Source organism: Balaenoptera ricei, chromosome 20, assembly GCF_028023285.1.
Source record: "Balaenoptera ricei isolate mBalRic1 chromosome 20, mBalRic1.hap2, whole genome shotgun sequence".
NCBI classification, from domain to species: Eukaryota; Metazoa; Chordata; class Mammalia; order Artiodactyla; family Balaenopteridae; genus Balaenoptera; species Balaenoptera ricei.
Window position 1 is genome coordinate 25,039,466 of NC_082658.1, and position 20,816 is coordinate 25,060,281.

Sequence of the window (20,816 nt, forward strand, 5' to 3'; positions counted from 1 at the left end):
GGATTTAAATTTTCTGATAATACATGATATGGAGACTTTAGAGTAAGATTATTTTTCTTCCGAGAAAAGATCTTCAGGGAAATTTGAATTCCAGCTTATAAAAGGAGATACCTTAAAGCAATTCATGGGCTCCCTTTTACTCTACATATAAAAGGAGTTTGATTCTGAGCAGGTTGCCTTTGTGCATGAACCTTAGAGCTCATCTCTCTATGGGTAACTTAGACAACTGTTTCTACCATTCTGGCTAGCATCTTAAAAGTTTTGCTTTGTGGTATGAGATTCTTGCCTCAGATGCTTATGTATGTTTTTACACAGTTTTATTGGGTAAAATAGGTGTTATTGCATTTTAATCTTTTAAATTCTGACAAAAATCATTGGGAGCCAGGAAATTGTGTTAAGATGGGCATTCTGTCTAACTTTCCCCTGTTTTGGCTGCCTGTGTGGTTTTACTTTTTCCTTGCGTCATGAATTTTGGAATGAACACTTCAAGCTGAGAACTTCCTGCTCATCCTTTGTCCCATTTAGTTTAGTTAGAACCTTAACATTAACATAGAAATTGGCTTATTTTTTAATAACTTTGGAAGAAGGGAGAATTTATTTTTTGCAGGTGGTTTCTAGGTAAGGAACATGGGTCCATGTAAACAATCATCAGATTTCTTTACTTAAGACCATACTTAAAGGAGAAGAGTAAAGCGTACATATACCTCAATCTCTCTTTCATAGGTAGGGGGAGTTCTAAGTGTCACTCATAAAGGTAAGAGTCTCCAGAGAACACTGAATTCTGTACTGCTAGATAGTATGTAGTAGTAAATGCTGAAGAGGATCGGTTGCCCTTGTAGAAGACCAAATCCTCTGGAGCAGGTGGGTCTTTTCAGCTTCTAAGTTAATGAAGTTATTCCAAATTATATGCCCTAAGACCAGTTTAGAATTTATTCTTTGGTATACATTCCTTGGGCCCTTTCTGTAACCAGACTGTGTTAGCAAGAAATATTTTTAAATGGCTTGACTGAAACATCGATGGCCAAAGAGAACTGCTTGTTGAATTTGGCTTCTATAAAGGCCAGAAGATCCTGTGGGGTTATGCAACCTCTGCCTATTTGTTTCATGAAATGACTCTTTTGTTTTTGAATTCCTTGCAAATTAGACATGCTTAAATTGTATTAAGGCCAAGGCATTCATCTGTTTACTATTTGATTTTATAAGGTTCTTCATAGTTGTAGTTGAGGGGAGAGAGAAGGTGAAAAACTGTCTCTCAAATCTCAAAACAGCTTTGGGAATATAATTACATAATAAATAGAGTCTTCTTAGCCATAAGGTTTTTTCCCTCTTCTTCCTCTTCCTTCTTCTTTTTTAAAATTCTGTTCCAGCTCTTGTTTTAGAATAAATTTTCTCAACCTAGAGGAGAAGTCTTTGATAACATGCGGGATGTGTTAAAATCTTCATCTTTCCTAAGTTTGCTCTTTGTGGCCCTAGAGATTTTTGCCCAAGCTATTCAGTGGAATCAACACATTATTATAATTTGTGAAAAGAGAGAAGTTGCTGATTGCCTCTGCCTATCTAATTTCATTTCTAAAAGTGTTTTCCTTTGGAGCTGAGATCCACTTTGAAGTGAAATAGCCCCTTTATAGTCAGGTTTGTTTGCTGATTTGGATTCGTTGTCATTCCATTTCAGACATCTCCCAAATGATGGATTTTGAAAGTGATGTGTGGAGAAGCTTAATCCTATGAACCCTATCTGCCTTTTTTTTTAAAAGCAGTTGGAGGAGGGTTTGTTTGTTTCCCTAGCTGGGGGTTAGTAATTAACAACAGCAGCACATCACCTGATGGAAAGAACCCAGACCTTGTGAAACCTGTGCCTGTTGCAGCCATCATGGTTTATGCTGCAGGACCCTCCATCCAAGTGGAGACAGGAATTTTTTCCTTCTATGTTGTTATGTAGATGTAGTCATTTGTGCCTAAATTAAAAAGCAAAACAAAAACTCAAGAAGTCTTTTTAAGGTCTAAGGAGATGCAATCCTACAAGTCTGTTTAATGGCACCTACCTCTTTCCAGGACAGACCTCTGCATTTGGAGCAGAGCATACTGTCCCTGGACGTATTTTTGGGGTAGGGAATCATGCTAATGTGTCCATATCAACAACTCTTATATAATGGATAGTTTTTAGGGGGAGGGAATGATTCCCTAGCCCTTAACTTAAATTGGCAATAAATCTTTCTGCTCTTTGATTTTTTTTTTTTTTCTGACTGGAAAAGTTGCATCCATATTGAGAATTATTCCATATTTTAACCTTTGAGCTGGTTGCTGAGGTCTCCTTGGGGACAAGGACACATTGTAGTTATTTATAACCTATAGAGAAGGGCAGTAAGGCTATGAACAGCCAGCACATGATGAGGTTTGGGAGTCAGTGGGAGCAGTCTGTTGTTTATTCCTCTGCTTTCCACGACTTGAAATTCTTCCATGTATCTTCTTGTTCCTCTTCATTTTGACTTTGGATGAACTTTACTAGCCGGGGTATTTCTATAAAACTCTTATCTTGTAACACTTAGATTGAGGAGAAGAAGGAAAAATAGCCTTTTTATGTATAAAAGCATGTCTCATCCTCACAGTCATTTCAGAGTCTGTGCTTGCCTAAGAGATCTGTGAACTGGGAAAATCTTAAAGGTACTGACATGCATATATAACACTATACATGTTTCTGGGTTTTCCCTATACACAACAGTTACAAAAACAATTGAACTCTTAGTTAAATATTTGGCTATGGTAGAAAATATGTTCTGCATCTTAGCCTGGTATAGAAAAAACTTAATGTGTCTATACATGTCTTAAAGGTATGTCTCTCTGTCTCTCTTTATATCTGTACACATGTGTACACGTGTATATATTTAATGTTAATTATCGTTTCTCTACATGTCAATTTTAAGGGAATCATAGATCAAATCTAAATAAATGCTAAGAATCTGCCTCATTTTTATCAGTATATTGGAATTTTACTGTATAGAATTTAACTTGAAATAACTGAGAGGTCCTCAGTTTCTGACAGCTGCTGTAATGGTTCTTTCAGGATCGACTTATCCTGGAAGATGTGCTAATATTACTGTTGTCTTGTGGGTTCAAGAACTTCCCATTTAGCCCTGCACACTTCTCTTTCTCCCAACTTTTCTTGGATTTATTTTTTAATAAAGAAAAATGTAGTTTTGGAATGTATTAAATTAGTTCTTCAAAATAGGAGATTAACTGATAGTTTTCTTTTTAAAATATTTTCTTTAAGTTTTAAGAGTATGCTTGGATTCCTATAGCTGTTACTCATTCAGCAACTCCCAAACTTTAATCTTTTAACTAAAGCTCATTAAGGAAAAATATGATCCCAAAAGACAGTAGTCTAGTTAGTCAACAGCAATTTCATTGAACAAATATTTATTGAGTGCCTATTATGATACCATTTTAGGCACAGGGGGATGCTGTTCTCTCATTGTGCTTAACTTCTAGTGGGAGAGACCGTAGACAAGTGAAAATATAAAAACAAGGTAATTTCAGATAGTGGTATTAAAAAAGAAATTTAAATAGGGTAATGTGATGAAAGAGGCTAGAAGTGGGGACTGCTTCAGATCTGGTGGGTCAGGGATGACCTCTCTGAGGATATTACATTTGATAGGACACCTAAATGACAAGAAGGAGCCAGCTGTGAAAAGATCTGAGGGAAGAAAGAGCTCTCCAGGCTGAGGAAAGAGCCTGATGTGTTTACCAAGTAGAATTAAAGGCCTGAGTGACTAAAGCATGGTGATTGAGAAGGGTAAGTGTTAGATGAGGTCAGGGAGGTGCACTGAAGCTTTGGCAGTCATGACAAAAGGTAGATTTTATTTGGATAGGAGTGGAAGTCACTGAAGAATTCCTGTTTTGTTTCTTATAAGGGTCTGACTTATAAGCCATCTCATAACCTAGAAGAATTAATTGTGAAGTCTGCTGATTCCTTTTAAAATAGTTTTATTCATTATTTGAAAAGGTAATATATTCACATGGTTCAAAACTCAGTAAATACAAATGGGAACAGTGGAAATTCTCCTTCTCACCCAAGTACCCAGTTTCCTTCCTTGGAAGTAACCAGTGTCCCTAGAGTCTTGTGTAGCTTTACAGACAGAGATATTTTACACACACACACACACACACACACACATACATACATACATACATAAATATTTCTGCCTCTTTAGATAGAAAGAGCTTCCCCATTCCTTTTTTTTTTTTTTTTTTTTTTTTTTAATCTGATTTTATTTTTATTTTCTTTGTCTTCATTTCAATTGTTTATATCTCTGCAAAAGCACCAGAGAGCACCAACATTATCTTCAAACGTGTTGGACAGAGTTTTTTTTTTTTTTCAAGCTAATAATAGTTATTTTTAAAAAGGAGGGATTTCCTCTGAAGGTGGAGTTCAGCACCATGCATCAGGCAAATGTCCTGGCCTTCTGTGGGACAGCATTGCTTGACCCATCTGGTTTGATTCACAGCAGTTCTTTCAACAGCTTCTTCCTGAGACATGAACCACGAATTGGGCACCAGCTATTCTTATAAGGACCCAAACCTCCAAAATCTGCTTGACCTCTTAGGATTTGATTTTTTTGAAATTAGAAAGAGACCCTCAGGAATATTTTTTTTAAGTTCAGAATCTATTAATCTGGATCCATCTGGTTTACACCCTCTGTGTCCACGAAGACCCAAGCTTTTCAGCACAGCAAAGACTGTGTTTGCTGTGAGAAGAAAGTTCTGAGTGAGTGAGGCTCTGAGTGAGTTTTGACAAACCACATAAAGCTAACTGTCTTCTTGTGCTTGGGGCTGCTGACCCTGCTGGGGGAAAGTCTGACAGACTCCCTCTGCAGTCTTTCATCTCTACATTAAACTAAACATCACCACCCAGGCCCACCTTCACTACCAGGAAGAAAGCTATGCTACTATGATATAACTGTACTCAACTATTCACTCTTCCTTTCTAAAAAACCTGAAACCACATGGCATTATAGATATTTAATTGCAACATACATGAGTTGCTAATATCTACGTGTGGTTTATGCATAGTATATGTAGCTAGTATCTATGTATAAATTCTCTGTGCAATATTTAGGCTTAAATAAATAAATACATACATAAATAAAACTGTATTCGCAGTTTTGGATCTGAATGTATTTAAATAATTACTGTGAGCCAGAGATTCTTACTTGCCTACCAAAATAGCCACTATTTCCTTGTCTCTTAAATTAGCAGAACCCAAACATTTAGAATATAGCTGCCCGGCCAAAAGACTACATTTCCCAGCCTTTCTTGCTTGTGAGGTCATGTGACTATGGTCTGGCCAATGAGATACAAGAAGGGTTGAGGGGGCCTCTTGAGAAGCCGCCTTAGCCTAGGAGGGTGTACGTGCTCTTCGTTGCCCTTTCCTCTGTTCTATCCGAAACAGGGATGTGATGGCTGGAGATGCAGTCAGCACTGGGTGCTGAGGATAAAGGCAATGAGGGTTGGGGAATAAAAAAAGCCTGGGATTCTGATGACTTCATCAGTTTCCCTGATGGTCTGCCTCCAGACTTCTTCTATACAGGAAAGAAACAGACTTCTATCTTGTTTAAACTACTGATATTTGGATTTTAATTATATTTAATATATAAATTAAAATCTAAGTGATACACACATATCTTTACATTCTGCTACACTGTTGCAGCCTGCTTCTTAAATATTTCACTCCATCCCTATCTATTATCTTATTGGTGGACTTGGTCTCCCCTGAGCTTCCTTATTCTGTCACATTTAGTCACATCTCCCCTGGGTTCCAGGCACCAGGAACACCTCCAAGCTCCTGAACTGACACACACCTGAGCTCCTTGTCTCAGATAAATGGTCATCTTAGGGCAAGGAATGAAGAAGAGTTTATCCATTGGATGGACTATTTAGGCACAAATTGCTTTTCTGTTTCCTGCCCTCCTGGAAACCAACAAGATGGTAGGACAGATCAGTGTGGGCTAAAATTTTCCAGAAGAACTGTGTATGGGGGAAGAGGGGGGGAGGAATAATTTAAAGAAGGAATATTCTGAAATTGGAAGACGATATACAGGCTACTGTGACCAGAGAATGAAGTAAGTTGTTGGGAGTTTAGACGGTGGATGTTTCTACCTCCTGGGTGGCATCCTTGTTGGACAGAGTGCCTGAGATATTGTCAGATTCAAGCAGCTCCACAATGCTGTAGGGAGAACAGTCTTCCAGACCCAGTTTGCTGCACAGCCAGCCACAGAAGCCTTTCTCCATGTCCCGGGCAGCTTGCCACCATGCTCCCCAGGACCATGAGAGCTGGACCACGGCAGCATAGAGGCCCAGGGAAGAGGCCATGGCCATGATGAGCACTGGATAGAAGAGAATGAGGCAGGGGCAACATGAGATCTTGTGCCAGAAGGTCCTCTCCTCGTTGTACACAAGAAAGATATTGTACCAGGTGATGGTGCCATAGTAGAAAGAGACCACGAAGGAGAGGATGAAAACCACAGGCAGGCAGACCAGCGTCCAGAGGACCACGTGGGGCCCACGGTCTGCTCCCAGCTGGCAGGCCTTTCTGCCTTCAGGTGCCATTTCCCTTGAAGACACTTTAGGCTTGGTGAGTTCCTGCAGCTCCTTCTCTGTCAACGTGACATGGATGTCCACCATCTGCCCCTTTTTCTTCCCTCGGGTGATGGTCCCAGTTAATGTGACATAGCGGCTGTCCACAGGCATGTTCCACATACCATCATCCGCAGGATAGTCTAGGAAATCATCTCCCTCCTCCTCTTTAGGCTGATCTCCACCTTCTAATTCCCCAGGCTCCTCATCCAGTTTCTCACTCTCTGACCTGTAGATGATAATAGATTCTGGGCGGGACTCTTTCTTCTTCTTTTTCCTGCGACCCAGTGTGGATTCCCCATCAAGGGTCAGGGCAGCTGCCATGGCTTTCCTCAGAGAGCCCTGGTGGGGGCTTGGGAGCTGGCCCTGGCCTTCCACTGGTGCTGGCTCTTCCATCCTAGTCCTCAAATCTAGCTATTCCTTGTAAAGAGTCCAATTTGCTTGAGCAAACTCACGATCCACACATCACAGAGCTTCTTCCAGGATGGGGCTATGCAAAGACATTCCAACGATGAGTTGCACTACACATGCCGGGGAGATAGGCAGGCGGACAGTTTGGACGGTGAGGACGCCGCCTTGGGGGAGCGGTTCTGCGCTGGGAGAATAGAGAGCCCCATTCCTTTTTTAAATAGATATTATTATTACATTGTCTGTATCATAATTTATTTAATCAATCCCCTATTGATGGACTTTCAGGTTATTTCCATGTTTTTGTGATTACAAATAGTGCCACATTGAAAAACCTTTTATATTTGTCATATTAAATATATTAGTAGGATAAATTTCTAGACATGGAATTGTTGGATCAAAGGGTATATACATTTCTTATTCATTCTGATATGCATTTCCCTTCATGAAGTTTATAACAGTTTATACTCTAATCAGAAATGTTCTCCTTATCCTGGGCAAGTGTTATCAAACATTTTAATCTTTGCCAATTCACTGGGTGAATTAATGTGTGGTTTAATTTGCATTTATCTATTATGAATGAGAGTTGAACTTGTTTTCACATATTTAAGAACCATTGATACTTACATGTCTGTAAACCATTGGCTGTTCTTTGCACATTTTTCTGTTAGGCTATTGACTTTTTTCTTCTTGATCTTTAAATTCACTCAATTCTAACTCCCTCAGTTAAAGAATTTTTTAAAAATACAATGTTACATGTCAGTTATATCTCAATTTTAAAAAAGCAGTCATCTTTAACTTGTAAATTTTAGGAAACATGAACCTGACATGAGACATGAGAAACCCTAGTCTTTCCTTTGTTGATTGAAGTCTCTCTTGATTGCCCTTGGTTTCATTTTAAGAAGTGTCTCTAAATTAAAAAAAAAAAGAAAAGAAAAAGAAAAAAGTACATTTAGTATTTTGTTAGAGTAGATTGATCTGCAAAAAGTTTACCCATAACAAATATTCAGAAGTCATTCAAACCTTGCAAGAGAGGAAGTCAGTATGACCTGTAATAATCTGTCCTTGGGGTAATGAGAAAGAAGTTATTACCTCCTGGGCTGTATATGATTGAGGACACTGTAACAGAAGAAATACAAACATTCCTTTGAGGTCCCAAAAGTTTCTCAAAAATGAATATACCCAAGGCTTTCTATAGTTTTTGGGGGGGTTTTTTGTTTTTTGTTTTGTCAAGTTTTTTTGGCATCTTCTGTTTTGGAAAATGCAAACGTCTCTCAAGTTTAAAATAGTTACAACATTGGGATTTTTCCTTACTTGGAAACTGTACCAGGCTTTAAACCAAGAGAAAAAATAGTTACAGGCTTTTAAAAGTCCCTAACAAACCATTCTTTGGCAAGAAACCATGTTCCCAGCCATCTAGCTTGTACATGTTTGTGTATTATATTAAACAACGTGAAATTGTCAGGATTTAATAGAGTGAACAGGAAAATAAATGGTGGTGTATAACAGATATGTGCAGCCTCTGAGTTGTCAGCATACTGGGAAGTTTGCTAAGCTTGGGAAAATAAATTTCTCATTAGAGAACTTGGACAGTCTTGTTTTAACTTGTTTGAAGCCAGGAACAGTATATTTTGGTGCTGCTAGTTGTCTCCTACAAAGGTTCTCAAACCATGACCCTCAAATAGACCTCCTCTTTTCTAAAATTGTTTTTCTGCTGGGCATCTGCAGCAGTTGGCATGAAGTGCTGAAGAGTTCACGTACAGCCAGGCTACTTTGCTTATGAACACTTTGCCCATGGTGCCTGCCGTGAGTGAAATTAATTAGATTTGTGCTGTCCTAGTCGATTTCCCTCCCAGCAGGTTTTGTGGTTAGACCTCCTCAGAGTCTAAAGCCGATTCTCCAGTTCTACTGACTGCTGGGTTGGACACTTTTAAAAATTGGAAGAAAGGTTGGTGATATTTTAAAAGAAACCAAAGACTTCTCTACAGAATAAATGAGAAGCAAAAAAGATAGGTAAAAATGGCCAAGACCAAAGTTGTATTTTTTTCCTGGTTGTGATAATGGACCATGGTTCAGTAGCAACAGTTAAGCCATTAAAATAAACTGGTTTTTAAACTTGTCTTTTTCTTAGGCTTCGAGAATTCTTTTTTTTTTTTTTTTAAAGATTAAATTTTTTTTAAAATTATTTATTTATTTATTTATTTATTTATGGCTGTGTTGGGTCTCTTAGTTTTCGTGTGAGGGCTTTCTCTAGTTGCGGCAAATGGGGGCCACTCTTCATCGCGGTGCGCAGGCCTTTCACTATCGCGGCCCCTCCCGTTGCGGGGCACAGGCTCCAGACGCGCAGGCTCAGTAGTTGTGGCTCACGGGCCCAGTTGCTCCGCGGCATGTGGGATCTTCCCAGACCAGGGCTCGAACCCGTGTCCCCTGCATTAGCAGGCAGATTCTCAACCACTGCGCCACCAGGGAAGCCCAGAGAATTCTTAACTTGTTAATTGTTAGATAAATTTGAAGTATTTTTTTAAACTTCAAAAATAAACTCAAATTAGTATTTTATGATCTATCAATATAGAGCTGAGCCTGCACCTCACACCTACAGAGCCAAGTTTTATGCTCTTAACTAACATGTAAAATTCACATCTTCATTCCAACCTGCTCAAAAGATAGTTTTAATTGGGAATTTTGAAAATTCATTCTGGCTCCTACTGGCAGTAGTGGTAACTGGGATTTGTAAAACCTCCTGAGGTGCATTTACTCACTGCTAGACAGACAGTTCTGTGAGAAGGTGTTTTCCATCAAATGCAAGTCTACCTTGATCACAGGTCTCTTTTCTTGATATTATCATGAATCCTGAATTGCACAAACCAGGGAGGCCCAAATTCCATTGCAGTGCTTAGTTTAAGTGAAATAGCACATCATGTATATAAGACTTAACTTCATGTGTGATTACATGGGATGTTTTAATTATAAACGCATGTAGGATTGTGTTAAAACCAATGGGGACTCTGGTAATACTGGTGGTGTTACTCTGTGAGGGTGCAACTATATCTTATTACTCCTGTTCCATGCTTATTACTTAAGTGGCCAGTGAATGTGTGTGAGTTGAGTGATTTTTTTTTTGTTATTCATTTATACCTCCTTCTATGAAGGATTTGAGGCAGTTTCCAGAAATACTTAACATATCAAACGGTAAAATAAATCAGTTCAGGGAATTATAGCAAAGTGTATAACAATGTTAAGAAAATAATAAAGCTATTCGGACTTCCCTGGTGGTGCAGTGGTTAAGAATCTGCCTGCCAATGCAGGGGACATGGGTTCAAGCCCTGGCCCGGGAAGATCCCACATGCCTCAGAGCAACTAAGCCCATGTGCCACAACTACTGAGCCTGCGCTCTAGAGCCCGCAAGCCACAGCTACTGAAGCCCGCGCGCCTAGAGCTTGTGCTCTGCAATAAGAGAAGCCACCGCAGTGAGAAGCCCGCGTGCAGCAGCGAAGAGTAGCCCCCACTTGCCACAACTAGAGAAAGCCTGCACGCAGCAACAAAGACCCAATGCAGCCAAAAAATAATAATAATAAAATAAAATAATAATAAAGCTATAGTAGAGGGATCATATGAGCCTATATACAGTATACCATATAGAATGAGCATATGAGTCTGTAGTTTCAAGAGATGGGTCAGATTTGTCTCAGGGCTTCCTAGTAGCCAAGCAAAGAGAGCAGCATTATTAGATATAGATTCATATTGTCTGTCCATAGCTGAAAACAGACCAGGTGTTCAGGAAAGAAATTTCTCCCTTGTATATTGTAAACCAGACAATGTATGATATGATGGAGTAAGTACATCCTTACACTATTCCCACAATTAATAAAATTTATTTTATTTAAGTTTTTTTTTTGATGTGGACCATTTTTAAAGTCTTTATTGAATTTGTTACAGTATTGTTTCTGTTTTGTTTTGATTTTTTGGCCGAGAGGCATGTGGTTGGTATCTTAGCTCCCTGACCAGGGATCAAACCCACACCCCCTGCATTGGAAGGTGAAGTCTTAACCACTGGACCACCAGGAAAGTCCCAATAAAATATATTTTAAAGATAAAGCAGAACAGTACAAAGGGTAGTATATACTAAAATAGCTATCATCCCAAACTAAAAGACATTTGTCATATTTGCCTCAGGTCATCCTAATTTTTAAAAACACATGAGAGATCAACTTGAAATGTCTTACATTCTTTTCCCAGCTTCATTCTTCGTCCTTGCTCTCCCATCATGGATCTGATACATAGCTTGTCAATGATTTTTTTCAATTCTACTGTATGCATATATCTGTAAATAATATATAAATCTTAAATTTGCATAAATAGTGTACTGCACATGACATTCCAAAACTTGCTTTTTTTCATTAGTGTCATGTTAGATCTCACTCATCTCCATGGTGCTGTAGATATAGTTCATTACTTTTAAATCCTGAAGTAGTTTTTCATAGTATGGAAATAACCCAATTTAGTTATCTGTTTCCCTCCTAATGGATTTTTAGTTTGTTTGTCTGTAACTGCCACATTGAACGACCTTGTCCATGTCTTCTTGTGCCCGTGTGCAGTTTTTCTAGGACAGTGGTTCTCAAAATGTTCCAGGGCGTATCAGGGTCACCTGGGAACTTGTTAGAAATGGAAATTCTTGGGCCATTCCAAACCTCTGAATCAAAAACTCTGGGGGGCAGGGCCCAGCAATCTGTTTATTAGCAAGTGATCCTGATGCACCTAAAGTTTGAGAACCACTACTTTAGCACATATATAGTTAAAAGTAGAATTACTAAGTCTTACGTGTAAGTAGGTTAAACATTACTAGATATGGCAAATTCCTACCCCAAATATACTTAATAATTTACAGTCTCACCAGCAGTGTATGAGAGTTCCTATGGCTCCATACTATGGAACAGAGGAACAGAGAAAGCAAGAAGAATCTGGAAAATCAGATACTGGTGAAGTGTAAGTGGAGAGAGATCTCTAATGCTACAGAGAAAGGAAAACATCTAAGAAAGGGATAAATGTTGCCCTTCCAGAGAGCAGCTAGCAATGGGTTGATAGATAGAAGACGATTCTTTTTTTTTAAATTTATTTTTGGCTGTGTTGGGTCTTCGTTGCTGTGCGGGGGCTCTCTAGTTGTGGCGAGTGGGGGCTACTCTGCGTTGCTGCACGCGGGCTTCTCACTGCGGTGGCTTCTCTTGTTGCTCTCTTGGGCTCTAGGTGCGCGGGCTTCAGTAGTTGTGGCTTGCGGGCTCTAGAGTGCAGGCTCAGTAGTTGTGGTGCACGGGCTTAGTTGCTCTGAGGCATGTGGGATCTTCCCGGACCAGGGCTTGAACCCGTGTCCCCTGCATTGGCAGGCGGATTCTTAACCACTGCACCACCAGGGAAGCCCAGAAGACTATTTATTCTTAATAATAAGTTTGCACTGAAGTGTAGGAGAAGATGAGACAGTATTTGGAAAGGTAACAAGGTAATTTTCCTTTAGGAGTAAAGTATTTGTACCCTCAAGGGAAGGAGCCCACATACGGTGGTAAAGCTGTATGTGGTGTTCACCATGCTGTCTCCTCTTTAGGTAGCCTTTTCATGGATGTACTTTAAGTACCCTTTGAGTAAATTCATTTGGTAAGATAATATTAAATAGTATTGTGCAGAAGATTAAAATAGGGTGATATCATTGTGATGAGGAGACTGTTTTAGGTTAGGTGATCTTCTCTGAGGTTAACATTGAATGCTAAGAAGCCATTTGAATGATAAGGGTAGAGCATTCCAGGCAGGAGACAGAGTTTCCAGTCTCTGGAAGGTCAAATGGAAATAGTAGGATAGTATACCATTAATCTAATAAAATTCTCTTGCTTCTTGCATCAACCAGGGTGAAGAGGAACAGAAGTCTTTGTCCCCTGACTTTGGAAATCTTGTTTAACCTTCAAACTGGCGATGTCAAGGGTTCCAAGTCCTCCACCTCCGGCAGAAATGTCGAGTGGCCCAGTAGCTGAGAGCTGGTGTTACACACAGGTAGGTGCTTCTTGGGAGGATTTTGGGGGACGAAAGGAATCAGATTTCTTTTCTACGTTGGCTTTCCTGCTTTCTGTGGGTCAAACCTGCCAAATAGTTAGATAAAGTACTTGTCAGCTTTCCATGCCTTGGTTTTCCATGAGGAATCTGAATGCCCTAGGCATTCATGGGAGGTTGAAAGAGGGGAATCTTTGAAACTGGATCTGCTGCCTACATCCACCTTGATGGAAGTGTATTCCTCTGTTGGGCAACTTAGGGGGAAACCAGGTTTGAGATTGCAACCCCAGGCAGTGGTATCAACATCTAAATCATCAAACAGCTGCTCTGAGCAGAGGTTCATTTTAGGTGTGGCTTAATCACCTGCTTTCCCAACCTTGTCCATGTTTTTCTCACTTTCCATCCAGTGTTTCTCAGAAGCTGAGAAAAGTTATGAAAGCAGTTGGTCACTGTGAGATTTCTTAAAAAGTAGATGAGAGACAGAAAAGGCTGAGCCTCCATGCTGGCCAAACAGTGCTGTCTTCCCATGGGATTATGCAGAGGGAGGGAGAGGGAAAGTTATCTGATCTCCAGCCTGTTTTTCAGGTTACCCACTTCCTATTTAATTGCTTCCTGGTTTTCTATCAACAGATCAAAGTAGTGAAATTCTCCTACATGTGGACCATCAATAACTTTAGCTTTTGCCGGGAGGAAATGGGTGAAGTCATTAAAAGTTCAACCTTTTCATCAGGAGCCAATGATAAGCTGAAATGGTGAGGAGGAATACATTTAGCTATAAAAATTTTTCTATAAGTTGCCTGTTTTGCTTGGCTTCACGGGAGACTTGACTAGAGTGGAAGATCCTTGATGGCAGGGACTTTGTTTTGTTCTTAATGTATTCCCTGGTGTCTGATACATAACAGATGCTCACTGTATAATTTGTTGAATTAATTCAATGAGTATATCAGGGGATCAGCAAACTCAAATGGCTGTAGGGTAATGTAAATGAGTAAAGAGAGCCAGTGTTGTAAATAATATCCATACGTGGTATGAGTGTTGACCACTTGGCAAACTAGTGAATGTCCTTCTAAAAGAAGTGGTGGCTGCTCAGCTCCAGCTCACTAGAGGCATGTGTGGATGAGGGCTGACCATTGCCAGAGTTTCTGATTTTTCAAGAAAAGCACGAGATCTAGATTTTAATGTAATATCTCTTGACTTTTAGATTGCCTGTTTTTAAACAATAAAGGAGATTTATTTACTTATGTACCTGGAATGCCCATGGTGTAGGATGTCTTTGAAGGTAGTTTGATCCAGCAGACAGCCCAATGGTTAGATTAAGGACCCCATCGCTCTCTGCTCTGCCCTGCTCTCCACACTGTTTGACATCTCAAGCTTAGCTTCCCTTGTGGTTGAAGGGTGACTGGCAGTAGCAATGGGCATCACCCGCTACCATCCAACCAATTCTTTGAACTTCTTCTGAACTGTGTGGCCAAGAATGCACTGATTGGTGTAGATCTAGGTTCCCTCAGTTGATCCCTGTGGCAAGGGGAATAGGATCTGGGAGTGGGGGTCAGTCCTATCCAAGCCATGTGTTTTCTCGAGGAGGAGCAGGCGGTTACGGATACATCCATGTGCTCTCTACAAAGACCAGAACACATATCTGTGAACCACCATTTTTGACCTCTGATATCCCACTGAAAAGTTTTAACAACTCTCCTTTCGTTTAGTACTTTTTGGCCATGTACATAAGCAGTGTACTGCTAGGTGCTGAGAGAAGGCTTATTCTTAGGCATTGTATTTAAATCCGCATCTTTAGCACAATTGTGTAGCGATGTATGTGGCATATGCACTTCCTGGAGAAGCACTGAATTGGGCCACCTGTTTGAGAGAGGTGCCATAACACTGGCAAGGCCTAAGGATACATATGGCCTGTGTATTGTATGTGGTAGAAGCGGTGTTTGAACCACATGCCGTTCAGCTAATGACATTTACAACTTAACTGAGTTGAACCTATTCTGTTTGAATTTTGTTTTGATCCATTGGTAACATATTGGCATCTCTAACTCTATTTAGAAGTCTGGCTTGGAACTCTACCCTGTGTAATGGGAGTTTACTTTTGTCTGTGCTTCCTCCATACTGCCTCCTTTATTTTAATCTTAGAATATCATTGCCAGATTGATAAAATATCTATAAAAGATTATTTACTACTCACATATTTCTCTAGAATTCTTTTTCTCTCCCAAGGTGATATTGAAAGGCTCACTGACTTTTTTTTCCTGGTTTCACTGCAGTCCCAACAAAATAAGGGGCTGCTTTTCCTAAGATTGAGGATTAGAATAGATTGAGTCTAGGCTGAATTTTAAAATATTTTAGGGGGAAAAAGACTGATTTGGGAGATTATGAGGAAAGAGGAAGAGATGCAGGGGATGTGTTGTCAGATTCTAGGATGCCCCTTTATTGTTTACTTTTTAAAAGGTGCCTGAGGTTGCTCTAGAAAAGTGATTTCCAAGTAGTCATTTACTGAATCAGAATCTCCTGCTATGGGGCCTGGGGTTTTTTTTGTCTGTTTTGTTTTTTTAACATCTCCCTCTCGATTCGGATGTTCTAGTTCCCTCCTGTCCTTTCATGAGCCTACAAACACGGATGCTTTCGACATTTTTTTTTTCTGTTTTGGGTAGGTGTTTGCGGGTAAACCCAAAAGGGCTAGATGAAGAGAGCAAAGATTACCTGTCACTTTACCTGTTACTGGTCAGCTGTCCAAAGAGTGAAGTTCGAGCAAAATTCAAATTCTCCATCCTGAATGCCAAGGGAGAAGAAACCAAAGCTATGGGTAAATGTTATCTTTGTTCGACTCTTTATTTTCACATCTGGCAACTTTATATATTGACAAATTGTGGATTTGATACGGTTTTTTGAGTAATCCTAAATATAACTTTTTTTTTTTTTTCACTCCAGAGAGTCAACGGGCATATAGGTTTGTGCAAGGCAAAGACTGGGGATTCAAAAAATTCATCCGTAGAGATTTTCTCTTGGATGAGGCCAATGGGCTTCTCCCTGATGACAAGCTTACCCTCTTCTGTGAGGTGAGTCCTTTTACCCTGCTGTGAGAGTAGCAATTCCCAGACCTGATGGGTATCAGTAGACATAATTGTATTGTATCAAGGATGGTGAGTGAGAAAAATCCCCAAGTGGAGTGGTGCTGCACAAATGTGATTTATGTGACTGACTGAAAAGCTGTGCCGTGATTTCAAGGTTGTTGGGCATCTCAGCTTTCCACTTGTTACTGTTCTTAAAAACAAAGGTTGTGCACTATCTTGGTATGTGTGACTTTTTAGCTGCTTGGGTCAGAATTCTGGCTTTTTCCCTGTGGATTTTTTCAGAAAGCATTTGGAAGGACTGTTAACTTTAAGCTGAGGAGAATGACCAGCAACTAGATATGTAAATATATTTGTTCCTTGAGCTTTCTGGCTCCTCCTTGCGTATGAAGTCCACGTGTGTTTGATAGAGCACTTTCCTTTTCTGCTTTTCGAACTAGATGACTCTTATCAGTTGTTGAGTGTCTCCAGTTTGTCTTGCTGGTAATTGTGAAATAGGAAGGTGAGAACCATTTTTTCTAGAGTGAAGGTTATATAAAGCTCTGTAACTCATAGTTAGCTAAGAGAGTTACCTGTAGTCAGTTGGGAGAGTCCTTCTCTCCCCAACGACCTAAAGAGCCTTTTTCAGGTTTATAGGAGAAGGCTTGAAGTAAAATTCCCAAACTGAGAGTGAGTTGAAAAATGGTTTCTTTAATGAGTATATACTAATTGGTCATTTCATGCTGTTATCAATACATTTATAGATACTCATAAGCTCACAGTGTAAGAAATGAATAAAACCTCCAGTCAGCTGGGATGTTGGCATTCCCTGTACATCGTATGGTCAAGGAGCTGCTTCCTGAGCAACATCACTTTATGAAAAGGACCACTGTGCTTTCATGGGGAAGGTGCAGGCAAGTTCCCCAGCTAGCAGTGCGCTCTGTCAAATAATAGGCTCACAGCATATCACCGCCTGCACGGTAGGAAAGGTGTCCCTTAGGAATCTTGCCCCTTTGTAGACGAGGCCTGGCCAGCAGTAGCCAGCTTCTTTTCCAAGTCACAGCTCATTGAATATTTCCATGGAATAGTTGCTGGTGATTAGGAAATTTGGGAGCTATAGTTTATTAAAATATCACACTGAATACATAAAATATAGTTTGCATAATAGCTGCCTTTTCTCCTTTCTAATTGCTAAGTAAAAGAAGGAAATACTAGAGTGATGGCATCTGTAAAAATACCTAAAATTTTGCAGTTGTTTTTTGTCTGATGGACTTGGAATTTGAATTCTACATAAATCCAAGTAGTTATAGATCATACTCAGTTGCCCAAGTGGAGAAATGAGAACAATTAGGTGGTTTTATGTGATGTTGGATGTTACATAAACAAACCATCAATTTAATATTCACCCACCTTAGAGATCCTATATTTCAGAAAAAAATTAAAATAGTGGAAAATTCTAATTTCTGTTGGAAACGAAAGCCAATTTTTGAACTGCTCTCTGAAGGAAGAGAAATTGCCTCTAAATAACGCATCTGGTGCTTTAGGCAACACCAAAACCTTTATTGTAGCATTTTCAAGTCCACAGTGGGTCCAGCCTTTTCTCACATGCTTCCCCTCTATACCATCACCAGATCCATTCCATCTGCTCCAGCCCTTGTATTGACATTCTTGATTTGGAAACCAGTTGGCCTGCCCTCACTTGGCAATCTCTCATCCTGTAGTTAAGTCCGAGGTGCACTCTCTCTTTGCTTCCCCATATGAAATTCTCTTAGGAGAAATCCTGTGGTTAAGTTTAGAAATGCCTTACTGACTTAGAAGGGAAGTGAGATGACACTTTGGAAATGAGGAGATGTTGAACAGGGAAACGTCTGTTGGATTCTGCTGATGCCATCGGTTTCTTACCATCAGACCAGGTGTGCCATCTGTTCCTCTCACACTTCTCTGTTGGCCACAGGTGCTGAGTGTTGCTTCTTGTTCTTGGGCTCGTGCCTAGTGAGACTCGTTTCTGTTCCAAGGCTCTCTGTGGACTTAGTAGCATTCAGCATTGCAAGACAGTTGCGTGGGGGGTGTGTTTTGAATGTGTGGGTTTTAAAAATGTCTGCAACTCATCTGAGTGCTTAGTGCATTTCAGAGCTGGGTCATCCTTTGGTGCAAATTCTGTCCCTTTGACCTTCGCTACCTCTATCAATAGAATATTTATAAACAAATTTATTTTGTTCATATTTATATTTTATTTATTATTGGTTTAGTTAGTATTTTCTTATAATTTAGAGGCCTTTATGAAGTTGATGTCCACATACAAATTTAGGTTATGAGTACTCCACTGTTCCATTCCTTACTCAGTCTTTGGCCCAGGCACTTCTGTCCTGTCCTGATATAAGTAATAAGTACAGTTGTTTTGTGGATATTTTTGGTCTGTTCCCAGAGGCCACAAGAGGGAATCTGAAGGTGAAAGACTGAGAATCACGCATTTGTGTGTTTGGGCTGTATTTCAGTGGTAAAACTATTAATGAAACTCTGAAAAATGCCGACTGGGTAGTCTTGTTTGTAATGTGCCACACTGGGTTCACTTTTGATTCTCAGTGATCTTTCTGTCTGACTCTTAGGAAGTACGGCAATTCTTCCAAGTTGATATTGCTTAGTTAACGCATTCCCTTAATTGTCTCTTATCACAATCCTTGGAGCTAGGTTAGTTCTTTTCTCTTCATTTCATGTTACTGGGGAGAGAAGCAGTGCCTAAGGAGGTCAGGTAATTTTTCCTAACATTGTGCAGCAAATTAGTGTCAGGGCTATGTCAGCTCTCCATTTTCCATCTCTAGTCTGCTGTGCTACACTAAGTGAAACTGAATGCCATTTACCCAAGGAAACGTGGGCTCTACCAAGTTTTTTTTTGATAATGAAAGAGAGAATCATGAAAGCTTTATACTTTTAATTTTCTCTGTAATAATTTGGACAACAGAAAATCTACTTGAAATGTTTCAGCTTCTATTGATCTTCTTTCCATTTATTTATATTGAAAACAAGTAGCTGTTAGCAGTAAATATACATGTATTCCACCGTCAGTGTATATGCCTCTGACAGGTAGAAGATTCCAGTGCCTCTTTGTAATGTTGCAATTAAAGTTGAAATATTAAATACCATATGAAATATGAAATACCAAATATGAAATATCTCGAAACTAGTTAACTCTTAAAACATCTTTCCTTATCAAACATAGAATATCCGTTCAAAGCCTGGGAATATGTATTTTTGCCAAATTTTAAATATGTGGGTCTATTAATTTTTCTTTTTATCATTTTTTAAATGAATTATTTGGATATATTAGTTGAACTTATGAAAATGCTAATAATATTTGATCTTGACCTACAAAAATGGTGATTAAATATGTATTATCATTATAGGTTATAAACATGATAATGTAGTAAACTTACCACCCAACCCAGCAACATCACCAATAACTTAGAACTGGCCTATATATGCTTCTCCCCTGTCCCTTAGACCTGTTGTCTCCCTACTCAGATGATGATAATAAATAGCGCTTTTGAATTGTTTATCATTCCCTTGTTTATTATTTGCATGCCTGAACAATCTATTGTTTAGGTTCGCTTGTTTTTGAGCTTTATGAAAATAGTGTCAGGATGTATGTAGTCATCTAGGACTTGCTGTTTTCATATTATGTTTCTAAAATTTATTTATATTGTGAATATAACCATAATTCTTGATTTTTAGTGCTGTACAGTAGTTTGTTGTGTATTCACATGACAGTTGATTGGTTTGTTTATTCATTCTCTTGCTGATGGACATTTATTTATTTACTTTTAATATTTATTTATTTGGCTGCTTTGGGTCTTAGTTGCGGTGCGCAGGCTTCTCTAGTTGTGGCACGCGGGCTCAGTAGTTGCAGCACATGGGCTCTCTAGTTGTAGCGCGTGGGCTCCAGAGCATGCAGGATCAGTAGTTGCGGCGCGCGGGCTTAGTTGCCCCGTGGCGTGCGGGATCTTAGCTGCCTGACCAGGGATCGAACCCACGTCCCTTGCATTGGAAGGCGGATTCTTAACCACTGGACCACCGGGGAAGTCCCCTGATGGACATTTAGATTGTTGTTAGTCTTTTGATTAGAAATAGTGCTGCTGCTATAAACAATCTATATGCTGTCTGTTTATTTTTTCTTGATTGTTTTAATTATACGGAAATTAAAAATATATTTCCAGTGGTTTTACCTTGACATTCTATGTTTAGACAAAGTATACAAGAAATGGAACAATCTTTTATGAAGTTTTATGTCTTTTATGAAATTTTCTTTTTTAAGAAAAGGAATTGACTTTAAAAATGAGGCCCTTTTACAACTTGAAATTTAGAGGGTTATAGAGCCTTCCTGAGACATTTTCATGCAGTCATTTCTAAGACATAAATGTCACAGTCACGTCATCTTCACAGCTGCAATTCTGAATGAGTCTCCGTAGTCAACTTTATAGGCATTAAAAAAAAATCTTTAGTTTTTCTCAAAATGGTATCATTTTAGCATCATCATTTGCAGAGGAAAACAATCCCTTTCTAAGTTAAAAGTTTGGGCTCTGAAGACTCATTTGTGTATGCCATTTAAAATTTATTTTTAATTAAGCGTATTTAATGTTGGTAAGAGGTGCCAGACATTCAGAGCTCTGGAGACTCCAGGCATCCATATATCTGCAGAAC

The 20,816-nt window shown here is 39.4% G+C and overlaps 2 protein-coding genes across 6 annotated transcripts in view; one reads left to right on the forward strand and one right to left on the reverse strand.

Annotated features, from left to right (window-relative positions):
* Nucleotides 1-20,816, forward strand: part of SPOP (speckle type BTB/POZ protein) — a 70,151-nt gene that overhangs the window by 37,062 nt on the left and 12,273 nt on the right. For all 5 annotated transcript variants that reach the window (XM_059907522.1, XM_059907523.1, XM_059907521.1 and 2 more), the window contains 4 exons: nucleotides 12,929-13,071; nucleotides 13,699-13,820; nucleotides 15,726-15,877; nucleotides 16,003-16,130. In XM_059907522.1, coding sequence (XP_059763505.1) covers nucleotides 12,994-13,071; nucleotides 13,699-13,820; nucleotides 15,726-15,877; nucleotides 16,003-16,130 — 480 coding nt within the window. In that variant the 5' untranslated portion in view covers nucleotides 12,929-12,993. The remainder of the gene's footprint in view (nucleotides 1-12,928; nucleotides 13,072-13,698; nucleotides 13,821-15,725; nucleotides 15,878-16,002; nucleotides 16,131-20,816) is intronic.
* Nucleotides 6,084-7,193, reverse strand: LOC132355361 (transmembrane protein 169). Its single transcript, XM_059907663.1, has one exon. The coding sequence runs from the start codon at nucleotides 7,024-7,026 to the stop codon at nucleotides 6,133-6,135; it is 894 nt and encodes a 297-aa protein (XP_059763646.1). The 5' UTR covers nucleotides 7,027-7,193; the 3' UTR covers nucleotides 6,084-6,132.

Bases quoted from the DNA above. Each gene is read 5' to 3' on its own strand.
- LOC132355361 (XM_059907663.1), bottom strand. From the start codon at position 7,026: ATGGAAGAGCCAGCACCAGTGGAAGGCCAGGGCCAGCTCCCAAGCCCC.